The 18,027-nt window shown below is 38.7% G+C and overlaps 1 protein-coding gene and 1 long non-coding RNA gene across 7 annotated transcripts in view; one reads left to right on the top strand and one right to left on the bottom strand.

Moving 5' to 3' along the window:
- Positions 1–18,027, bottom strand: part of LOC144194558 (uncharacterized) — a 195,993-nt gene that overhangs the window by 112,961 nt on the left and 65,005 nt on the right. Inside the window, exon 2 of the long non-coding RNA XR_013325914.1 lies at positions 4,976–5,160. This is a non-coding gene — a long non-coding RNA (uncharacterized LOC144194558). The remainder of the gene's footprint in view (positions 1–4,975; positions 5,161–18,027) is intronic.
- Positions 1–18,027, top strand: part of celf6 (CUGBP Elav-like family member 6) — a 132,271-nt gene that overhangs the window by 103,234 nt on the left and 11,010 nt on the right. For 2 of the 6 annotated variants that reach the window (XM_077713709.1, XM_077713708.1), the window contains exons 6-12: positions 4,982–5,125; positions 6,348–6,495; positions 10,035–10,184; positions 11,172–11,234; positions 12,425–12,505; positions 13,251–13,394; positions 17,487–17,636. In XM_077713709.1, coding sequence (XP_077569835.1) covers positions 4,982–5,125; positions 6,348–6,495; positions 10,035–10,184; positions 11,172–11,234; positions 12,425–12,505; positions 13,251–13,394; positions 17,487–17,614 — 858 coding nt within the window. In that variant the 3' untranslated portion in view covers positions 17,615–17,636. Of the gene's footprint in view, positions 1–4,981; positions 5,156–6,347; positions 6,496–10,034; positions 10,185–11,171; positions 11,235–12,424; positions 12,506–13,250; positions 13,395–17,486; positions 17,637–18,027 lie in introns of all 6 variants that reach the window. The other 4 variants (XM_077713707.1, XM_077713703.1, XM_077713704.1 and 1 more) reach the window with 3 other exon arrangements.

The following is an 18,027-nucleotide window of genomic DNA, read 5'->3' as shown; positions in this document are numbered from 1 at the left end:
TGTTCATCTGCATTCTTGGCAATCGTCACATTAGCTTGAGCCATTAAGCCGCTTGAGCTCTGCTGCAGATGAACTGTCCGTGGCAACAAATGGATGCCTAAACAGACCTCAAGCTGATCAACAAGCAGCCATCCAAAAAGTTCACTAATACTCTATCAATTAAAATCCTCTGCCTCTATTCCTGCACCTGTTATTCTCTTTCTGCCCCAAATAACAATTCCTCCCAGATTAATAAGGAAGGAGACATTAAGATCAAACTAGTATGCTAGAAACAGGGAGATTCATTTGGATAATGTCACTGCCACGTCATTAACAACCACATAGCATGAGGCATGATTTGGTTTGTATAAAAAATAAAATAACAAAAAATAAATATAAACAAAAACTTGACACACAAACACTGCCACTTTAAATACATAAGTAAACTATTAACCATGCTATAAGTACAAGCACAGACTCATCTCTGGTAAGAGTGAAGAACTGATTTCCGCGATAAGTGCAAAATATGCAAATTTACTTATAGACTAAATATATTGAGGTAACTTAAAACATTGAACAAGACTTTTTTTGCTTAAAAAAATAGTCATTTTTCATAAAATGCCGACTAAAAGAAGAACAAGAATTTAGCTTGCAGCCAGGCTGTACTGTTTTTTGTTGTTGTAATGGCTTGTTTGCTGTAATACAAGAGTGGCTCTAAGTAGCAAAAACAAATCCCATGTGCCTTTCTAACAAACTTGGCTGATAAAAAAGGATTCTGTTTCTTACATCTGTGGAGGGCAAAGCCAAAGTAACAAGCCAATTTTGACCAAATGTTTGTATGGATAAAAGTCATGAAAAGATGCAAACTACAGATTATTCTGAAAGTACAGTAACTGAAATGACAGAAGGTCTGTGTTGAGTCATGCAAAAGAGACATGCATGTGGCAAATCTTCAAAACAGAATGTGGCAAGGGTAAGGCACACAGGCGGATGGCGTTGAGCAAATTGCCGCCATTGTCATGTTGGCTGTCACAGTACGGCTGACAGGCCCCGTGGAGCTTCAGCGACGTTGGCAGCAACAAGAGCATACAGGTGTGTGATAGACTACTTGTGGATTAATGAGAGATAAGACCGAGCCAGAGAGCATTTCGGTGGCAGCATGTAGTGCATCAAATAGCGAGGTGTTCTGGAATCTCAAACCGTAACAGGCTGTAACGGTTTTGGATGTCCTTTGTCCGAGAGTAGCAAGACTTACACACATTTCTATACATAACGAATATTTCGATTAGTTTTCTTGCAAGAATTTATTATACTTGTTTATGGTTTTATATTTCAGAAAGAGTAGCACCGAGTGAAGTAATCAGTAACTCTTTTTTCAGTTTCTATTCAATACATTTCATGGAATGGGAGAAAGGTACTATGGTGATATATTAGTTAGCATTTCAGTTTAGTGTTTCTCAACGTTTGAGTGCACAGATAGTATGTCAAACTGTGAAAATGTCATAAACCAACATATAAAAGTGCAACAAAACTTGAATTGCAAACAACTAATAGGGTGAAGGGGCATATGGCTATTGTTCAATACATTTAAAAACATTTTGCTGAAGATAATGCTGCCTTGGGGAATTGATATATAGCTGAAATACCAACACTATGTTGCCTTGAGAGAGTATAATCAGCAACTTTGCAGGGACCGAGGTTGTCCGAATTATAACACACTATGTTTAACCAATTATCACAGCCGTATTGTCAAAGAAACCGCAGGCAAATGACCAATCTTGTCATTTCATCCAAAAATCTAAAAGGAAACATTGCTATTCCTTTGTGTTATTGGACTTATGTGGCTTTACTTGGCAGCTGCAGCAGTCTTTAGGGGGTAGAGCAGAAAGGCCAAGCCGAGACAGCAACATGTACTACTAATGAGCGACAATCTTCCCGAGTGGTTTTACCAGCCGTTCAACACAAGGCCCTATGGGAGTTCACTCATTTACCAACGAACTCACTATCATACATTCAATTAATTCATTACATACTGCCGATTAATACCCTGAGAGTTTCAAATGTGTCAACAAACTTTCGCTTATGCTTTTTAAAAGAAGTAGTTTTGTCCACCGGGGGCTCAAACTTTATTATTGATAATATGTGTGCTTATTATTCCTCCCGAGAATAGCTTGCTGAAATATTTCATAATCGTGTTCGAGATGGAAGTAAATTAGGCTATTTACCTGTTTGCACATATTTTACACACAATTGAGTTGTAAGTACTTCAGATAAAGCCTAATGCCATTCCACAAATGTAGTCGAGTTCTAATCCTTCAATTACCGCTGTGTATTGTTCCACTGCCACGTTTCCCGTTCTATATAAAATCCAATATAGGAAGATTTTCACAAGTCAAGTGTGTTGTTTAAAAAATTAGATTAGTTTTTGAACCCGTGGCAAATTCCTTCGTTGTACCTGTCAAAAGTGACGGCTCCCCGTTGGCCCTTATCAAATTCAGCAAATTCATTTTCTCTCTAGATATGAGGACTCGTGCCGCTGGAGGTTATTATTCTGTTTGTTTGTCAGCTTGGGATTTTTTGAATCCAGTTGGGAGAGGTTTTTTTTCTCCTTCATTTGCTGCCACCTGTTTCTTCATTACAATCTTAACGTACGTTTTTTTTAATTGGAAATTGTCGATCCACAAGATGAATCCCATAACTCATATACATCAGGGTCCTCGGATTCAATGATGAAAAAAATATATATAAAATATGTAGATCCATTTTGTATGTGTCTGTTTTTATGTTTATTTTATTTTTAGTTGACAACAAAGCCCCCCTCAGGCTTTCACTGGTCATTCTTTCTGAGGTAGTATGTGAATATGTGAAAACGAGATGTGAGCTAAGCTATGCTATGGCAGGCTTCGTCACTGTGGTGGAAAGGATTGGCTGGCAGCAACGCACACGAACAATGTTTGCTCATTGTCTGCCTCATTAAACCGAACCGCCTGGCGCCTTCAAATGACCACCAAAGTTGAGCAAGAAGTGGGAAAAGGTCAGAATGTGCCATGGAATCCAATTACAAATGGAAAAGAAAACTGTTAATGCCATGTCAGGTTATTGATTTACCTAATTGAAATGGCACTGAGCCAGAGGAATATGCCTACAAAAAAATGTGATGTGCAGCACAATGTTTACATTTTCGGATGCAATGACAAAATGTCTCATGATAGAGGCTATATCATTTGGTTGAAATTTAGACAGTGTACAGAAATAGTACCTAAGGTCTACCACCATGCTCGCTTAAATTATTTATGTACTGTAAAAGCAACAAACAACTTAAAAAATGTTACTTGATTAAAAATTTAAGATAAATATGCATTTTTTGAGCCATGTGAAAACCTCAAGCGGTGTTTATTTATCCATCATCTTAAAATAAGATCCAAATTAACCTCAACTACAAACAACAATGAACCCAATATATCCTGCCGGTTTATGGATGAAAGCTAAATAATATAAGATAATGCTCTCCTATTGTAATACAGTGTCTTTGTCCAAATGGTATCATATTGGTATTTTTCCATTGCAATGCTTGTTCATAGAGGACAAAGACATCCCTGCTTCTATGTTTTTCTTTTGAGATAAAACTAGTCCTCATGCTCATTCATTCTGACATGGTGAGCATCTGGGTATAGCTTTCTCACCATTACTTCATTCATGTGTGAAAAACAAGGGCATGGCACTATTGGTCACTCCACTCCCAATTTTCAAGTTCAAACACCAGGAGACAATAGAAATCTAAACCAGAGCCTCAATTACTACTGACCCTGTGGGTATGAGACATTTTATGACAGAATCCAATGGTTTTGATCTTTTTTTTAATCTTGATGTCATTGCTTTTATGATCTTACTAATCATATCCTCCCTGACACCCTGTAATTCCTGTGTCCTTCCATCCCAGTGCTCTTTCCAAGCATGCAGCATTTTTAATTAAACAGCAGTCTACTCGCAGTGATTTTTTTTTTAACGCTTTGGATGTCACAAGAGGAACTGACTGTGGTCTGTTTCTGAAATGATTTTATTGAATGCATGCAAACTCGGGAGTGCAGGACTCAATATGGAACTTTATCTGCTATAAGGATAAGCCATTAGTCAATACTTCGCCCTTCATATGCCAAAGGCTCTGGTCGGATCTAATTACCCGCTACTGTATGCAGCAGAGCTTCACTGCCAAGCGACTGTAAGGCCTGCGGGATCTGGTTAGGATCACAATTTCCTTAGAGTTTGAAAGTTCGCAAAAGCGTGCATCAATCACCATTGTCTTCCATTTAATGTTGACAGCTAAATGAATGCACTCATAATAGTTGCATATTCAGTTCCACTGTCTTCCTTGATGGATGTCAAGACATCAGTATAGAAAAAAATGGTCGAGCACACTCTCCATTTATATCGACAGTCATGAAAAATGTACGCCTAAGCCCAGTGGTTAGATGGGAACAAAGAGAAGACAACTCCAGAGAGATTGAAGGCCCCAAATAAGCGTTGCAATTTTTACTAAGCTTTAGGACAGTTGGAAAACCAAAGTCTTTTGAATAGACTTTTGCCATAAATCCATTTTATGTATTTATCTGCGGTTTATTTTATTATAAACAAGTCAATCTCACTTCTTTGAATATATATTTTATATAATTATATCTGTATTCCTTTGAGCACCTTAGCAAACAATTAACCTGCAACTTTTCCCATTCATAACAACCAATATCAACGTGGGGATTTAAAAAAAAAACAATTTGGATTAAAATAGTTTGACATAAAATAGTTATTACAAATCCACCTTTTTCATTTAAAAAAATAAAGACTTTAAAACCTTTTCAATTTACTTCAAGCCTAAGGCAAAACAAGAGCTCAATGAAAATTGCCCTGAGATCATAGAGTTCCTAGTTCAGTACCTCACCGTAGGTAATCCGTTGTACGCCATGTGAAACCCTACATAACATATTTTAATGTGTGTTCCTACCTATAGGGCGCCTCCTCCAGCCTGGTGGTCAAATTTGCAGACACTGACAAGGAGCGGACCTTGCGTCGAATGCACCAGATGGCGGGTCAGCTCGGCATCTTCAGCCCCATGACTATCCAGTTTGGGGCCTATGGCGCCTACTCTCACGCTGTAAGTCTCAGCCCGGCAGGGGAGGAGACGGTGAGCTTGAAAAAAGAAAACAAAACGCTTGTCATTGAAGGTTTGACCTCACTTCTTTCCCACTAGGAATGTGATGATATTCACTTTAAGTAATACACTCACTGGCCACAACATTGGGTACACCTGCATAGTCTAATATAATACAACATACCAAATATTTAACATATATTATTGCCATTTTGGAGTTCAATGCTTTAAAAAAATTGCACAGTATTTTTTATTTTGTTTCTTTAAAGTAATTAGATATTTTTTCTAGATAAAACATTTAAAAAACTGCAAATAGTAAGTTTGCCAAACTACCTTTTAAATGTTTTTGAGCAAAACCAGCAGACATGTAGAAATGTTTCTGTTAAAAAAAATATTAAAAATATATGTAATTCCAATTTGGTACAATTTTATACAGGGTGGATGTAGTTGTGAGATTATGAACATAATGAACTCAAAATTTGAGTAACAATGCCAACGCAGAACGCCATCAGAATAGAAGATGTATGTGTACTTCAATTATGGATGAATTTGTGATACAACACTTACAAGAATGAGCCACCACTTTTTAATAGTCTTTTTTCCTGGTTGTTTGACAATGTTTTTTTTCTATTATGCATTGCTATGTTGTGCATCTTCCGTACTTTGAGTTCACCCAAGTTGTTTCAGGATAACTTCTTTAAATTTCATCCGCCAGCACATTTTACCTTGCACTCTTGACTTCAGTACGTCATTAGAAACAACACCAGTCTCATCCACAGCGCTCCTCGCCCCCCACCCTCCATCCCCCTAGCACCACCGTTTCATATTCACACATGAAAGTCACAGCCCGAGTTAGAAGTCTGAGATTTTGCACTCACTCGGTAGATAACAACTCATCTTGACAGGTGAGAATCGCCCACTCACGCTTTAAAAATCCTTCTACTTCATCTACCTTCCCTCCTTCAAGCACATGAAGAGTGTATATAGGCATATATTGGATCATCAGCACTTAGTCTAATCATGGGGCATTGAAATGACCACAAATGTGTGTTACGGACCGGTAATTGGAAAGTAACTTTTGAGGTGAGGGGGTATACGGTCCAAGAACAGTGCAGGGCCAAGGAAACAGGGATGTAGGAGTAAAATTGTTCCGCTCTTACGGCTATTTCACTCTTCTCTCCGTCCTTTCTCTCCAACCCCCGCCCGCTGATCTCTAATCCGACAGCAGATGATGCAACAGCAAGCGGCCCTGATGGCAGCAACACAAGGGTCCTACCTGAACCCCATGGCAGCCATTGCTGCCGCGCAAATGCAGCAAATGGCAGCATTCAATGTCAACGGCCTGGTAGCGACACCAATGACACCATCCTCAGGTATCGTGTGGATTTGATTTTTTTATTTCAATACACCATTGGGCATTTTTTTATATATATACACACTAAAAAGACTAACGTATTTATATTTCTTGGATGCACTGTACCTTCATGAACTCTGGAACTAAATAACCTTCTTAAAAATCACACAAAACCAACACCATTATCCTACGATTCCTAAGAAATACCAATCCATTCTTTCAGTTTCAATTCTGCTCATCTTAGTCAATATCATGGGGTGCTGTAGCCTATCCCAGCTGAATTTTGCACAAGGAGGACTATACCCTAGAAGGGTTGCCAGTCAGTTGTCGGGCAAACATCAAGACTGACAACAATAATCACATGGCCACCAAGTGGGAATCAATCCAAAACTGAAGCCAGATGAATAAACCACAACACAATTGGGTGGCTAGAATAAATATATCTATAAAAAAGGAGAATCTACAGTTATAAATGCGTAAAGATCCCTTTCATTTCAATAATGTTTCAGGAAATCTTATTGAGCAATGATTATTCCATTACTTTACTAACCCATCGATATATATTGTATTTTCTTATTATACGACATCATCTACAAATCACAAGTATCTTTGTCAGAAACAGTAACAATCTAGATTTCAAGCAATATTAAAGCCTTGAAAAGCCCATTCTCAAACACCCAAGTATTTTCTAGATTTCCAAGCAACTGTAGGAATACAAATTTTTACGGTCAGGGCTATGAAAAGCAGCTGTAATAAATTCATCCAAGGTCTTTGTACATATGCCCTTGTTACATTTTTTAAGACTCCACTTTCTGGGCTGACAGAAGCCTGCGCTGAAGGGAGGCAATGATGGGAGGACATGTACAGCATTCGCTCCACATTCATTGGCAGGCGCATTACACTTTTCTTCTCGCTCTCATTATCTCTCACTGCCTTGCTGTCACCCGTTCTCCATGACGGTGGTTTTTTTTTCCCGTCCTGGGAACGCTGCCAATCCCAATGACTTTGGATTTCGAGTCCTTGGTTTAGCAAATATAAGTGCGACGATTCATGCGCGATAATCCCGGACCCCGGTTTGAACTACCTTCTTGCCCGTTGTCGAGAACGACTTTTTTTGACAGCTCGACACTAAGTAGGCAGGCAGCCTGAAAGGCAGGGTCATTGCAAATACATTAAATAAAGTGCTTCAACGCTGTATAGAGCATCTGTAATCCACAAGGCCTACACGTACCAGGTAATGCCTATCAAACGTAATCCCAGATGCCTTAAATGCCCTTCGTTTTGGATTAGAAAATAATAAGAATCCATCAGCAAAGAGGAGTGCAGACAAGTTGACATAAGGCTGCCTACTACAAACTGTTAATCCAATGAAGTTGGGATATTTTGGAAAACACTGTAATCTCTAAAACAAACTGGGAAATGTTATCCTAAATTAATTTCTGACAGGTAGGGGCCCCAAAATAGAAGAAAAGTTCAATTCAGCCATTTTAGCTAGGTCTATAATGTCTGTGTCTGTCTCGCTACTGCAACCAAGGAAATTTCCCAAATACAGGATGAAATAAAGTTCTAATCTTATCATATTTTACATGCTACTATATTGATGGGTAACTGAGATTGCAATAATTACAAATAATGTTGGCTTCACGTGTAGGGGAAAAAAAACGATTGCCATTAAAATGTCTGTACACACTCATAGAATCACAGATGAGAGCTTTTGAAGATTGTGCCAATGATAATCTGGACATCCGTCATTAAAAATACAAAACCTCGAAAAATTTCAATATCAAACTGCAGGACACTTTTCCACTTAATCTCTCTCTGATGATCATGGGCCGGATGCAAATATATACATGGCTTTTAGTTTGTGTGATAGAGTTTAATTTGCATTTAGAGATGCAGCAGTGAAATGTTAAAAATAATAATAATGATTCTTTTGAAGTGTTCCTGCGCCCATGAGGCAAGAGTGTTTACACAAATGCTGGCTTTTAATGCAGCTCTCTGCCTGTAAGATTTAAGGTCATGGCATTTTATGTTGTGCAAAACCTTGATGCTTTGGCACGAATTATTCTAGATTCTCACAATCATTTCATTATATTAGGGTCTGGAGACAATGAAATCCTTGCAATTGTATGTTTGCAAACATTTTTCTTGAACTGTACACGTAGTTATTCACAAAGAGGTGAACCTCATCCTTCCTTGTAAACAGCAGAAAATTTCATAATTGTTCATCAAGTGAAATTCAAAAATCACAGTATTGCTATATTTGGAGGTAAAAAATAATTTTATCAGGTCTAGGCAGAAAATTCTAGAAAAAAATATATATTATTTTTATTTTATGCAATGTTCCAACTGAAATTGGAGTTTGTTCATCTAAAAGATGTTATCTCCTCACTGACATTCATATTTGGGTCATTGCCTTCTTATCATCTTTAAAAAATGCTCAATTACAATTTATTTAAATTAGAAATGATGCTAATCCTAGTTTTCTCTATTATGAATTATTTTTGATCTTTTAATCCCCAGCTAGTTTGATGGGATTAATTTAAAGAAAGTGATGAATTTGAAGTGGACTGGTTTAAAAGCTTTGTAATACATTGACGTAATTGTAAATTAACTAAACACAATCAACGACTAATGGCTGTAAAATCTGATTGAAGTTTTGTGAAGTGTGTGAAAAGTGAACATGGTTATGAAAGTATACTTTGACAGGTTAAAGTGTCTGTTACATTAAAATAGAGCATTATATTGTAAAATACACTCACTAAAAGACTAACTAATAAATCATTTAAATGTACAACCTTCAAACTGTGATGCAAATGTGTTGAATAGTCATTCACCCTGGTGAGTAAATTCATAATTCATTTAGAAACAAATTTTACAATAAATTATTCAGTCTAATAACTATGGTTAAAAGAACAAAACAAGTGGAAACAGGGTAGGAAGGTATTCCAGAGATTGTCCAAAACAAGCGTAGCTTTCACTGTTTACTATGCGTGACTGAATAGAATACAAAATGAAGAAAGTGAAATGTTAAGCCCACAACCACAAGCTGAGTCCCTAAAACAAGAGAGACATTGTTACTTTGTGGTAAAATATTTTGGCTTCAAACACCGAAAACAATGAAAATGTGTTTCTACAAAATTAAGGAACAATAAGCAATTTTAAATTTAAAAAAACTACACTAATTACCAATCTACCAAATATACAGCGGTTAATCATTTTTAAAAGTCACTCAATGGCGTAGTGGTTCACTTCAGTTCGGGCAGTATGGGTTCGATTTCCAATCGGTGTAAATGTGAGTGTTAGTTGTTGTCTGTTTTATTGTGTGTCCTGCAATTGGCTGGCAACCAATTCAGGGTGTTCCCAGCCTGTTCCCCGTGGTTGGCTGGGATAGGCTCCAGCGCCCTCTGTGATGTTTGTGTGGATAAGCAGTACAGATCATTTTTGAAATGCCGAGCAACAACAATAAAATATTTGGAATTAATATGAGAGCAAATTTTCATTGAAATTTTTCGCCATTTTTTTTCACAAAAATGAAATACATTGTTTCTTTTACAGGCACCAGCACACCCCCAGGCATCACTGCAACCGCCGTTCCCAGCATAGCCACCCCCATTGGTGTCAATGGATTTAGTGCCCTGGCACCGCAAACCAATGGGCAGCCAACATCCGAGCCCATCTACACCAACGGCATTCACCCTTACCCAGGTGAGTATAGGAATAGTGATTTGTGATAAGAAATTGTCTTTAAACACAAATGTCACCTGATGATCAACATGTTGCATATGACATGTTGAATGGCATCACTTGTTACGATTTAAAAACTGACAGGTCTTTTTCGAGTTTACCTTCAGATGACATATTTCTGATTGCAAGCTCTTTAAGCTCGGGGCCAGTGAACTGTGCTGTTGGCATTTTTTTTTGGAGGGTCCAACCTCCATGTGATGATGAATCAATCCTTTCACCTTTCAATCCATTCTGATTAATTTGATGCATGTCAGCCTGTCCTGAGCTCTTTGATGCTGTCTGGGAGAAATTGCTGAAGAAGTGACAGGACTCCCACTCCCTTGCTTGTGTATTATGCAAAGAGAGTGGCAGTTGTAATGAACTACAAAGTGGTTTGTTTGGCATGTTATTAATATTTGATGTAAACATCTGGGTCAAACAGGCAATTTTGAAGAACTGAGGCGGATGACAACCCAAATATCTGCTGCCATCTCTCAGCGGGATCTTGCTCCCCTCCAATGGCTCTCCATAGTCGGTTTTGCCAGATTTCCCTCAAAGCACTACTGTTTTTTTTAAGATCGATGTGGATATTGTTTGCCAACTGACTTCCATGAAGTTAGTAAGGGGTGTGGCAATCACTACCTCAGCTACATATAGTGTGAGATCATAGCAATGCAATGAAACATTAACTAGACGCTAAAATACAAAAGAGGGTAACGACATTATCCGTCTTACATTAGGATTCTCACAATCCTTTTATTACCAATGTACTGCAATTGGTACCAAAACAAACATGCATTCAAATGGGGATTTGTTATATTGGTACCCTTCATAAATGTACAGAATTCAACAAACTACCCCAGCGAGTGGGACAGAGAGACTCTTTGTCTCAGAGCCCCTCTTGACTACTCTCCACCCTCTCTTTGTTTTCCACCTCCCTCCCTCCTCTCCCCACCGCCTCTCATGCAGCACAGAGTCCGACGGTGACCGACCCTCTTCAGCAAGCTTACGCTGGCGTCCAACACTACGCAGGTGATCCGTCTTTCTTGCATCTGCACCTCCCTATTTCTCTGTCACAGTGGTAGACACTCTGACAAGTGAAGATAGCATTTACAACGGACTAATTTCAATTCGGATTAGGCTGCTTTACTCTGGGATTGTGAAAGGATTTTGTGTTAACATGATAGAGCGCCCACATGCAGAGTATAAGTCTTAATTCCAAAAATACACAAATAACTGAGGACCAGAAATTGTCATAGTTCTACTATGACTATGAGACAGGACTATAGCCTATTGTAGGCTAATCATTTCTGCCTGACATCAAGTGATTAAAGTCTTCAAATTGGGGAGAGCGGCAGTGTATAGACTCATTTTTTGCGATGTATTAGAATACACCAGTATGTGGAAGCAAGGGCACAAGCTATTTAGTAACATTAATATACCTTTAATTTCGTTTGCCTTCAACATTTCCCATTGTGAGCAATTATATTTGAAATAATTTGTAGCACAGTTACAACTGTCACCAGCAGAAAAAGAATGTTGTTGACTAAGCGGTACTCGGACGTTTGGTCGCCGGTCTTTTGGTCGCCGGTCTTTTGGTCGCCAGTTTTTTGGTTCCTTTTGGTCGCCAGTCTTTTGATCGCCGGTCAAATGGTGACAGAGAGTTTACTGTCGAAGCCGGCTCTCAAAATTATAATCATGAGAGAGAGTGTTTTATATCTAAGAGAAAGAGTTTAGTATCTAAAAGAGAGAGTTTAATATCGAAGTACTGTTTAATACTCAAGTACATTTGATCGGCGACCAAAAGACTGGAGACCAAGAGGGACCAAAAGACTGGCGACCAAAAGACCGGCGACCAAAAGTCGTCACAGACTGAGCAGGCAATGTAACGTTTTCAGTTACCAGAGTAGGAATAAGTATAAACAACCAAAATCAGCAGGTATTGAAAAAAGGTATTGTATCGTTAGTATTGTTTGATGTATCTTTTTGACTACTTCACGTCTTCTCTCACATGACGCAACACAAAGCAAAACACCGTCAATTGATTGCTTCTGGCCTCAATTACTTAATTATGCTTTGAGGTCTGAGGCATAAATGTCATCAAAATTCAGTTCAACACACTGACCTAAAAGTAACTTTTTGTTTTTCCCATCAATATGAATACGGCGGTGTGATTATCCCGTCTTGATGCTCCCCCACCTCCCGGCCACCTTTTGCAACAGCAGCCTACCCCGCCGCCTATGCGCCAATCAGCCAAGCATTCCCACAACAACCGACCATCATTCCCCAGCAACAGCGAGAGGGTAAGAGAAAGCAAACGAGCCCACCCGAGATAAAAGGTGATAATTGCCGTGTTCCATTTAATTTTGGTGCACTGCTTTGAATTAGCAAAGGGAGGGTAAAAGGGAGCCATGAGGTCAACATGAAAAAAGAAAGCCATCTTAGAATACAAAGTAAAAAAAAAACTCTGCATTCAAAGAACATTACTGACGAGAAGAAAAGTTACTCTGTCATTATTCAAAAAGTGCACTAATTCACATTCGGACTGCTTAATCAGTCCATTACAATGTATTTAAGTGGTTATAAATATTCATTGGATTAATTATCTGCATGCATAATCATTTAGCACCATTGCTAAAAGAAGCAATCACAGGGATCCGCACATGCATGGACACACTCGCATTGGTTCAGCATCAAATGTGATAAAACAAAAAAGGATGTACTACACTGATGTTAAATTATGTTTTTTGGACATGATTTCTACATCTCAATTATTTATCTGTATGATTGTATGTAGGAGACAGCTTAGAGATGCATGAATATTCTATGTAGGAGGTATGAAATTAAGCTTCCCTGTAGAGAAAGCCTGTTTGGCACTTGTGAAGTGTGTGTGGGATCATCTCTATCTGGAGTTGAATTGAAGTGTGCTAGTTGACTGCAACCATTTGTTGAATCGGTTTCAAATCTCATTGCTCTTTAAAAGAGTTGCAAGAATAGGTTATCAACTACGGGCCTAATGTTGATTTCCCACATTTCTTTTGTTGTCAGGACCAGAGGGATGCAACCTATTTATTTATCACCTGCCCCAGGAATTTGGGGATGCTGAACTCATGCAAATGTTCCTCCCTTTTGGCAACGTCATCTCTGCAAAAGTATTTGTGGACAGAGCAACCAATCAAAGCAAATGTTTCGGTGAGTCTTATAAAATGGAGTCAAGTGTTTGAAACCTTAGCGTGACTTGTTTTGCTTTGCTACGAGTAGTATTTGCCTTTTTAAATCTGCAATGTCTATCTCAGTCAAGCTGCATTGAACCTTTTTAAGGTGGTGTTTTAAGCTACCATGCAGAGGGAGCATCCTATTATGAAACCACCCTATTAGAGAAGTTGGTGAGGCTTGGTAACAGTGCATTGGGGAGGGAGTTTGCACGTGTATTTTGTTACAACCAGTTTACAGGCAAAGCAAAACTACAAATATGGGGAAATTAAGGTCAGTTCACACATTTCTTAGCAGAAGCTGAATCATTGGTGCAATGTTGACAATTCAACTACAGATGACAAAAGCAATACATTAATTCTTGGGTAAACTGGGAAATGCACCATTTTTTTTTCTCCCTCATTCTCATTCTCCCTCTTAGTGTTACTTCATCGTCAAAAAAACTAAACATTTGTGAGCATCTTGGCTATCATTTTCATTCAGCATTCACATCATCATCATTTTGTCATCCTGTTCTATCCAAAACACCCAATTCTAACCTAGCAACGTCGCCTTCACCCGCCAACTTTTACCTCCCCCACAGCAACCACTTCATCAGGTTGGTTGTGGAGCTTAAAGAGATAATAATAGACTTGTGTGGACCTTGGTGTTGATTCAGTTGGACAGCAGCACCCAGGAGAGAGCGTGAGGAAGACTCCCACCATTGGCTTTCTTTCAGCATTTCTTCGACACGCTTGTCCATGAGGCACTCAACAACCCCCACCGACCTAACCTCTTTGTCTATCTCAGGATGGAGCCACTTCCTAACTGTCTGTAACTCAACAGGACACAATGTACATTAGAGAAAGTCAACTCTGTCTGACTCACTCGGTAATTAAAACAATGTCATGGAGGGGAGAAAAAAAATAGATCTTTTTCATTCCCTTGTCTTAAGGTCTCAATTCTAATATCTAGAGACTGAAGGCAAAGTTCCATTCTTAAAGTACCGTATTTTCACGACTATAAGGCGCACTTAAAAGTCTTACATTTTCTCCAAAATAGACAGTGCGCCTTATAATCCAGTGCGCCTTATATATGGAAGAAAAAAAAAACGAAAAACCACCACTGTCGGATATTAAAAAAACACAAACGCCTGAACTGAAACAATACTGTTAAATATCCAGATGCCATCTTAGTTTACAAAATCTTCCATTATATAGCTCCTCCCCCACTGCAAGATTTTATACAAAAAAATCCAAAACATCAACAATGGCTGGCTCTAGAGGTGACTGTGTAGTGAGTGCTTCATACCTGGAAGTCAATAGCAATTACCGTATTTTCACGACTATAAGGCGCACTTAAGTCTTAGATTTTCTCCAAAATAGACAGTGCGCCTTATAATACAGTGCGCCTTATAATACAGTGCACCTTATAATACAGTGCGCCTTATAAATGGAAAAAATGTCATTCATTGAGGGTGCGCCTTATAATGTGGTGCGCCTTATAGTCGTGAAAATACGGTAGTTAGAAGATTGTCTTAAATTTCTGAATGATTTTGATATGATATCTTAAAAGTCCAGTTTTAACACGAGTGGGTATTGTGTCTAACAGTGCACTGGAGAGAATGGCGAAAAAATGTTAGGTAGAAAAGTTAAAGAACACTAAAGAAAATGTGGTTCTAAGTGCGCCAATTTTTTTATCAAAACAGAGGCATTCTTGGCTTTCCTGAGAAATAATCTTGGCGCAACTAATGATTTAGTAATTTGCTGTCTGCATACCGACAAGACTCTCTTTTCTACCTAGACGGTGTTGTAAAAGGTGCATGGACACGTACAAAAAATACATAAAATGAAAAAATAATCATCAAAATGATGGTGCTCAAAGGAATTGACATTGTGTGGGTATAATTAAATCTCGCTTAGCGGATGTCATAATGTCTTCAAAATGCAATCCTCAAACCAAAATATTTGATCGTGATGATTTAGTCTGCAGTTCCCTTTCCCATACAAATAACTGAAATTCAATTAGGTCTGATTTTTTTTATTTGCATAAAGCTGTCTCATCTCCATTCAAGCTCCACACTCTTCCACAAAAAGAAACAGCACAGCAATAATTATGCATTAACAATTATTGATGTCAATACAATATTCATTTGGAATTTTAGCTAAATTAATTGCTGATTAACCTTGACCTGGAGGGCTGATTTGCCTCAAATATGTTTGCGGTATAACGAAGCACACCAATGTAGTGCTTAAATATATATTAATTCGCTATGACAACTTTTTTTAAGCAAAATTATACGGCAAAAGAGCAGTGAAAATATTCAGATACTGTAATTCTTAAGTATGGATATTTTGGTCTGATTAATTCTCCATACTCTTAAAAACTGAAGTCGAATGCCAACTAATACTAACCCGTACATAAATTCTACAAACTAAGCAGCATCCAAATATGCTGATTCCATTCCCAAAACACCCACATGGACCCAATCGGCTGTAGCCATCTTGTAAAAACAGCCAATTAAACCATGTCCAGAAATCTTTGTGTAGCTTTATACTTTCCTCCCCAACTTCCTAGCGCCCCTTTTTGGCATGAGGATGTAAATGTGACGTATGGCAATTCATTAAATCCTGCTGGTAAGATCAGAAAAAGTGTTCGAGTAGGGAAGTGGGCTATTTGGAAGGGAGGATCACTGCCAACTGACAAGCCCTTGCCTGCTCTGTTTGTTTAAAAGGTTTGTAAAAGCAGCAGCCTTATCTCATCCGCACTGACAAAAGCCTGCCCTCTACCCCCAAATTAAATTGGACCTGTAGCAGTGTGATGAAATCAGCTGGCAGGCAGAAAATTCACGCCGTCAATCACAGCTGTGTCTGATAAGAACGGGCACTGAGTCTCGGTTTGGAAACCTGTGCTCTCATTGCGTTGTGACACCCAGGTGATAACTCAGTGCTGCAGGCATCTACATCCTGTAACCCCCACCACCACCATCACCACCACCTGAATCAGATCTCATCCCGACCAGGTGCCCTTTACCCGCCTGTGCGGATTGTCACGTGGAACATTGTCAAACCATTCTCTTTTGTACAATGCTAGGACAATGACTGAGGTCTTTGCAATGGGTTTGCTGGAAAGAAATAGCTACTAGTTATGGTATATATAGATATACACAAATTAGAACTCATCATCTTTCAAATACATGAGGTCCATAGTTTGCTATGGAGTCCCGTTTCTATGCTGGCAATCCTGTAGTATATAAATGAGTCTGAACATACTTAAGTCGATCACTCACCCATGCTAATACGCGTATCCATACCACCATGACCGCAAGAATCCAAACATGAGCATTTAAAGTAAAATGTTGACATTTTTTAAGATGAAAGACCATTCTGGGACAGATCGTAGACTTGGCATAATTAAAACTTCATATCCGTGGAGAAACAACAATGCTTACTGTTCTCCCATTGCTTTTGTTCTAACTACAGTATATCAGAAAAGGCAAGCATGGTAACGTTTGATTGTGTCAACTGTAGCTACTGTTGCAACTCCAAGAGTTAGACACTGCCCAAATATTACACTTCTGTTTGTTTTCAATCAGCAATCACAGAACCTGAAAAGTACAAACGATGGGATTACCACTGCTAAATAAAAATTAAAGTAAATACACTCAAAGAGCCCATTTTTAACAACCTTAAGCTGTTGAACTAAAAATCACAAAGACTGAAAATATGGTTTCAATTCTCAAATGCCTCTTCTGTTACATCTTCTCAGACATTTTTGTTTTTTTGTGTTCACAGTTACAGATCCACTTTGAACTTCTGAAAGTGTGCTCTCTCTTTGATTTCATTATCTGCCTTATTAGGCTTTGTGCTATTTTATGTAATCTTTTCCTAATTTGCGAATTTTCAATTAATGTGTTGAAAGGACGAAACAAAGAGCTATTGTCGTCTCATTGTTTCAAGTTAAAAGGGCCGCCTTTCAAATACTGTCTCATCTCGTCTTCCTCCCGTCTCTCTTTCCATCCCTGCCGATATTCCTTTTTCCTCTACTCTCCCATTCCCTTTGTCCCTCCGCCCCTCTGTGCTCCCATCTCAGGCTTTGTGAGTTTTGATAACCCGTCTAGCGCCCAAGCTGCCATCCAGGCCATGAACGGCTTTCAAATAGGCATGAAGAGGCTGAAGGTGCAGTTAAAGCGGCCAAAAGACGCCAACCGACCTTATTGACTGGTCAACAGTCCTGATCAAGGTATTGTGACTACTAATATTACAAATTGCCAACTTAGGTGACATGTGAACCATGTTGGACAACAGCAAATATAGCACAAGAATACACAAACAAAACAGCACTGAATTCAGAGGGAGGGGCGTCTTATTACGAACAAATAAAGAACTATGAAATCAACCTCAAATGAAAGACTTTGACAGTTTGTTTATGTGAGCAGAGGCTCTCAGCAACATACTAGGATGAGACATTAACAATTGTTAAAGGAGTCAGATATGCATGTTCAAAAATGTGAGAGTATTGCGGTGGGCACTTTGCGATGTCGAGGTAAAAACGAGACATTGTTTTGGCAAGTAGGAATCTGACAAACCGGATCAAATCTTACTCTCAGGCAATCTACTAATAGTACCTTGTA

Source organism: Stigmatopora nigra, chromosome 3, assembly GCF_051989575.1.
Source record: "Stigmatopora nigra isolate UIUO_SnigA chromosome 3, RoL_Snig_1.1, whole genome shotgun sequence".
Classification (NCBI taxonomy): Eukaryota; Metazoa; Chordata; class Actinopteri; order Syngnathiformes; family Syngnathidae; genus Stigmatopora; species Stigmatopora nigra.
This window is presented reverse-complemented; position numbering and strand designations above follow the sequence as displayed.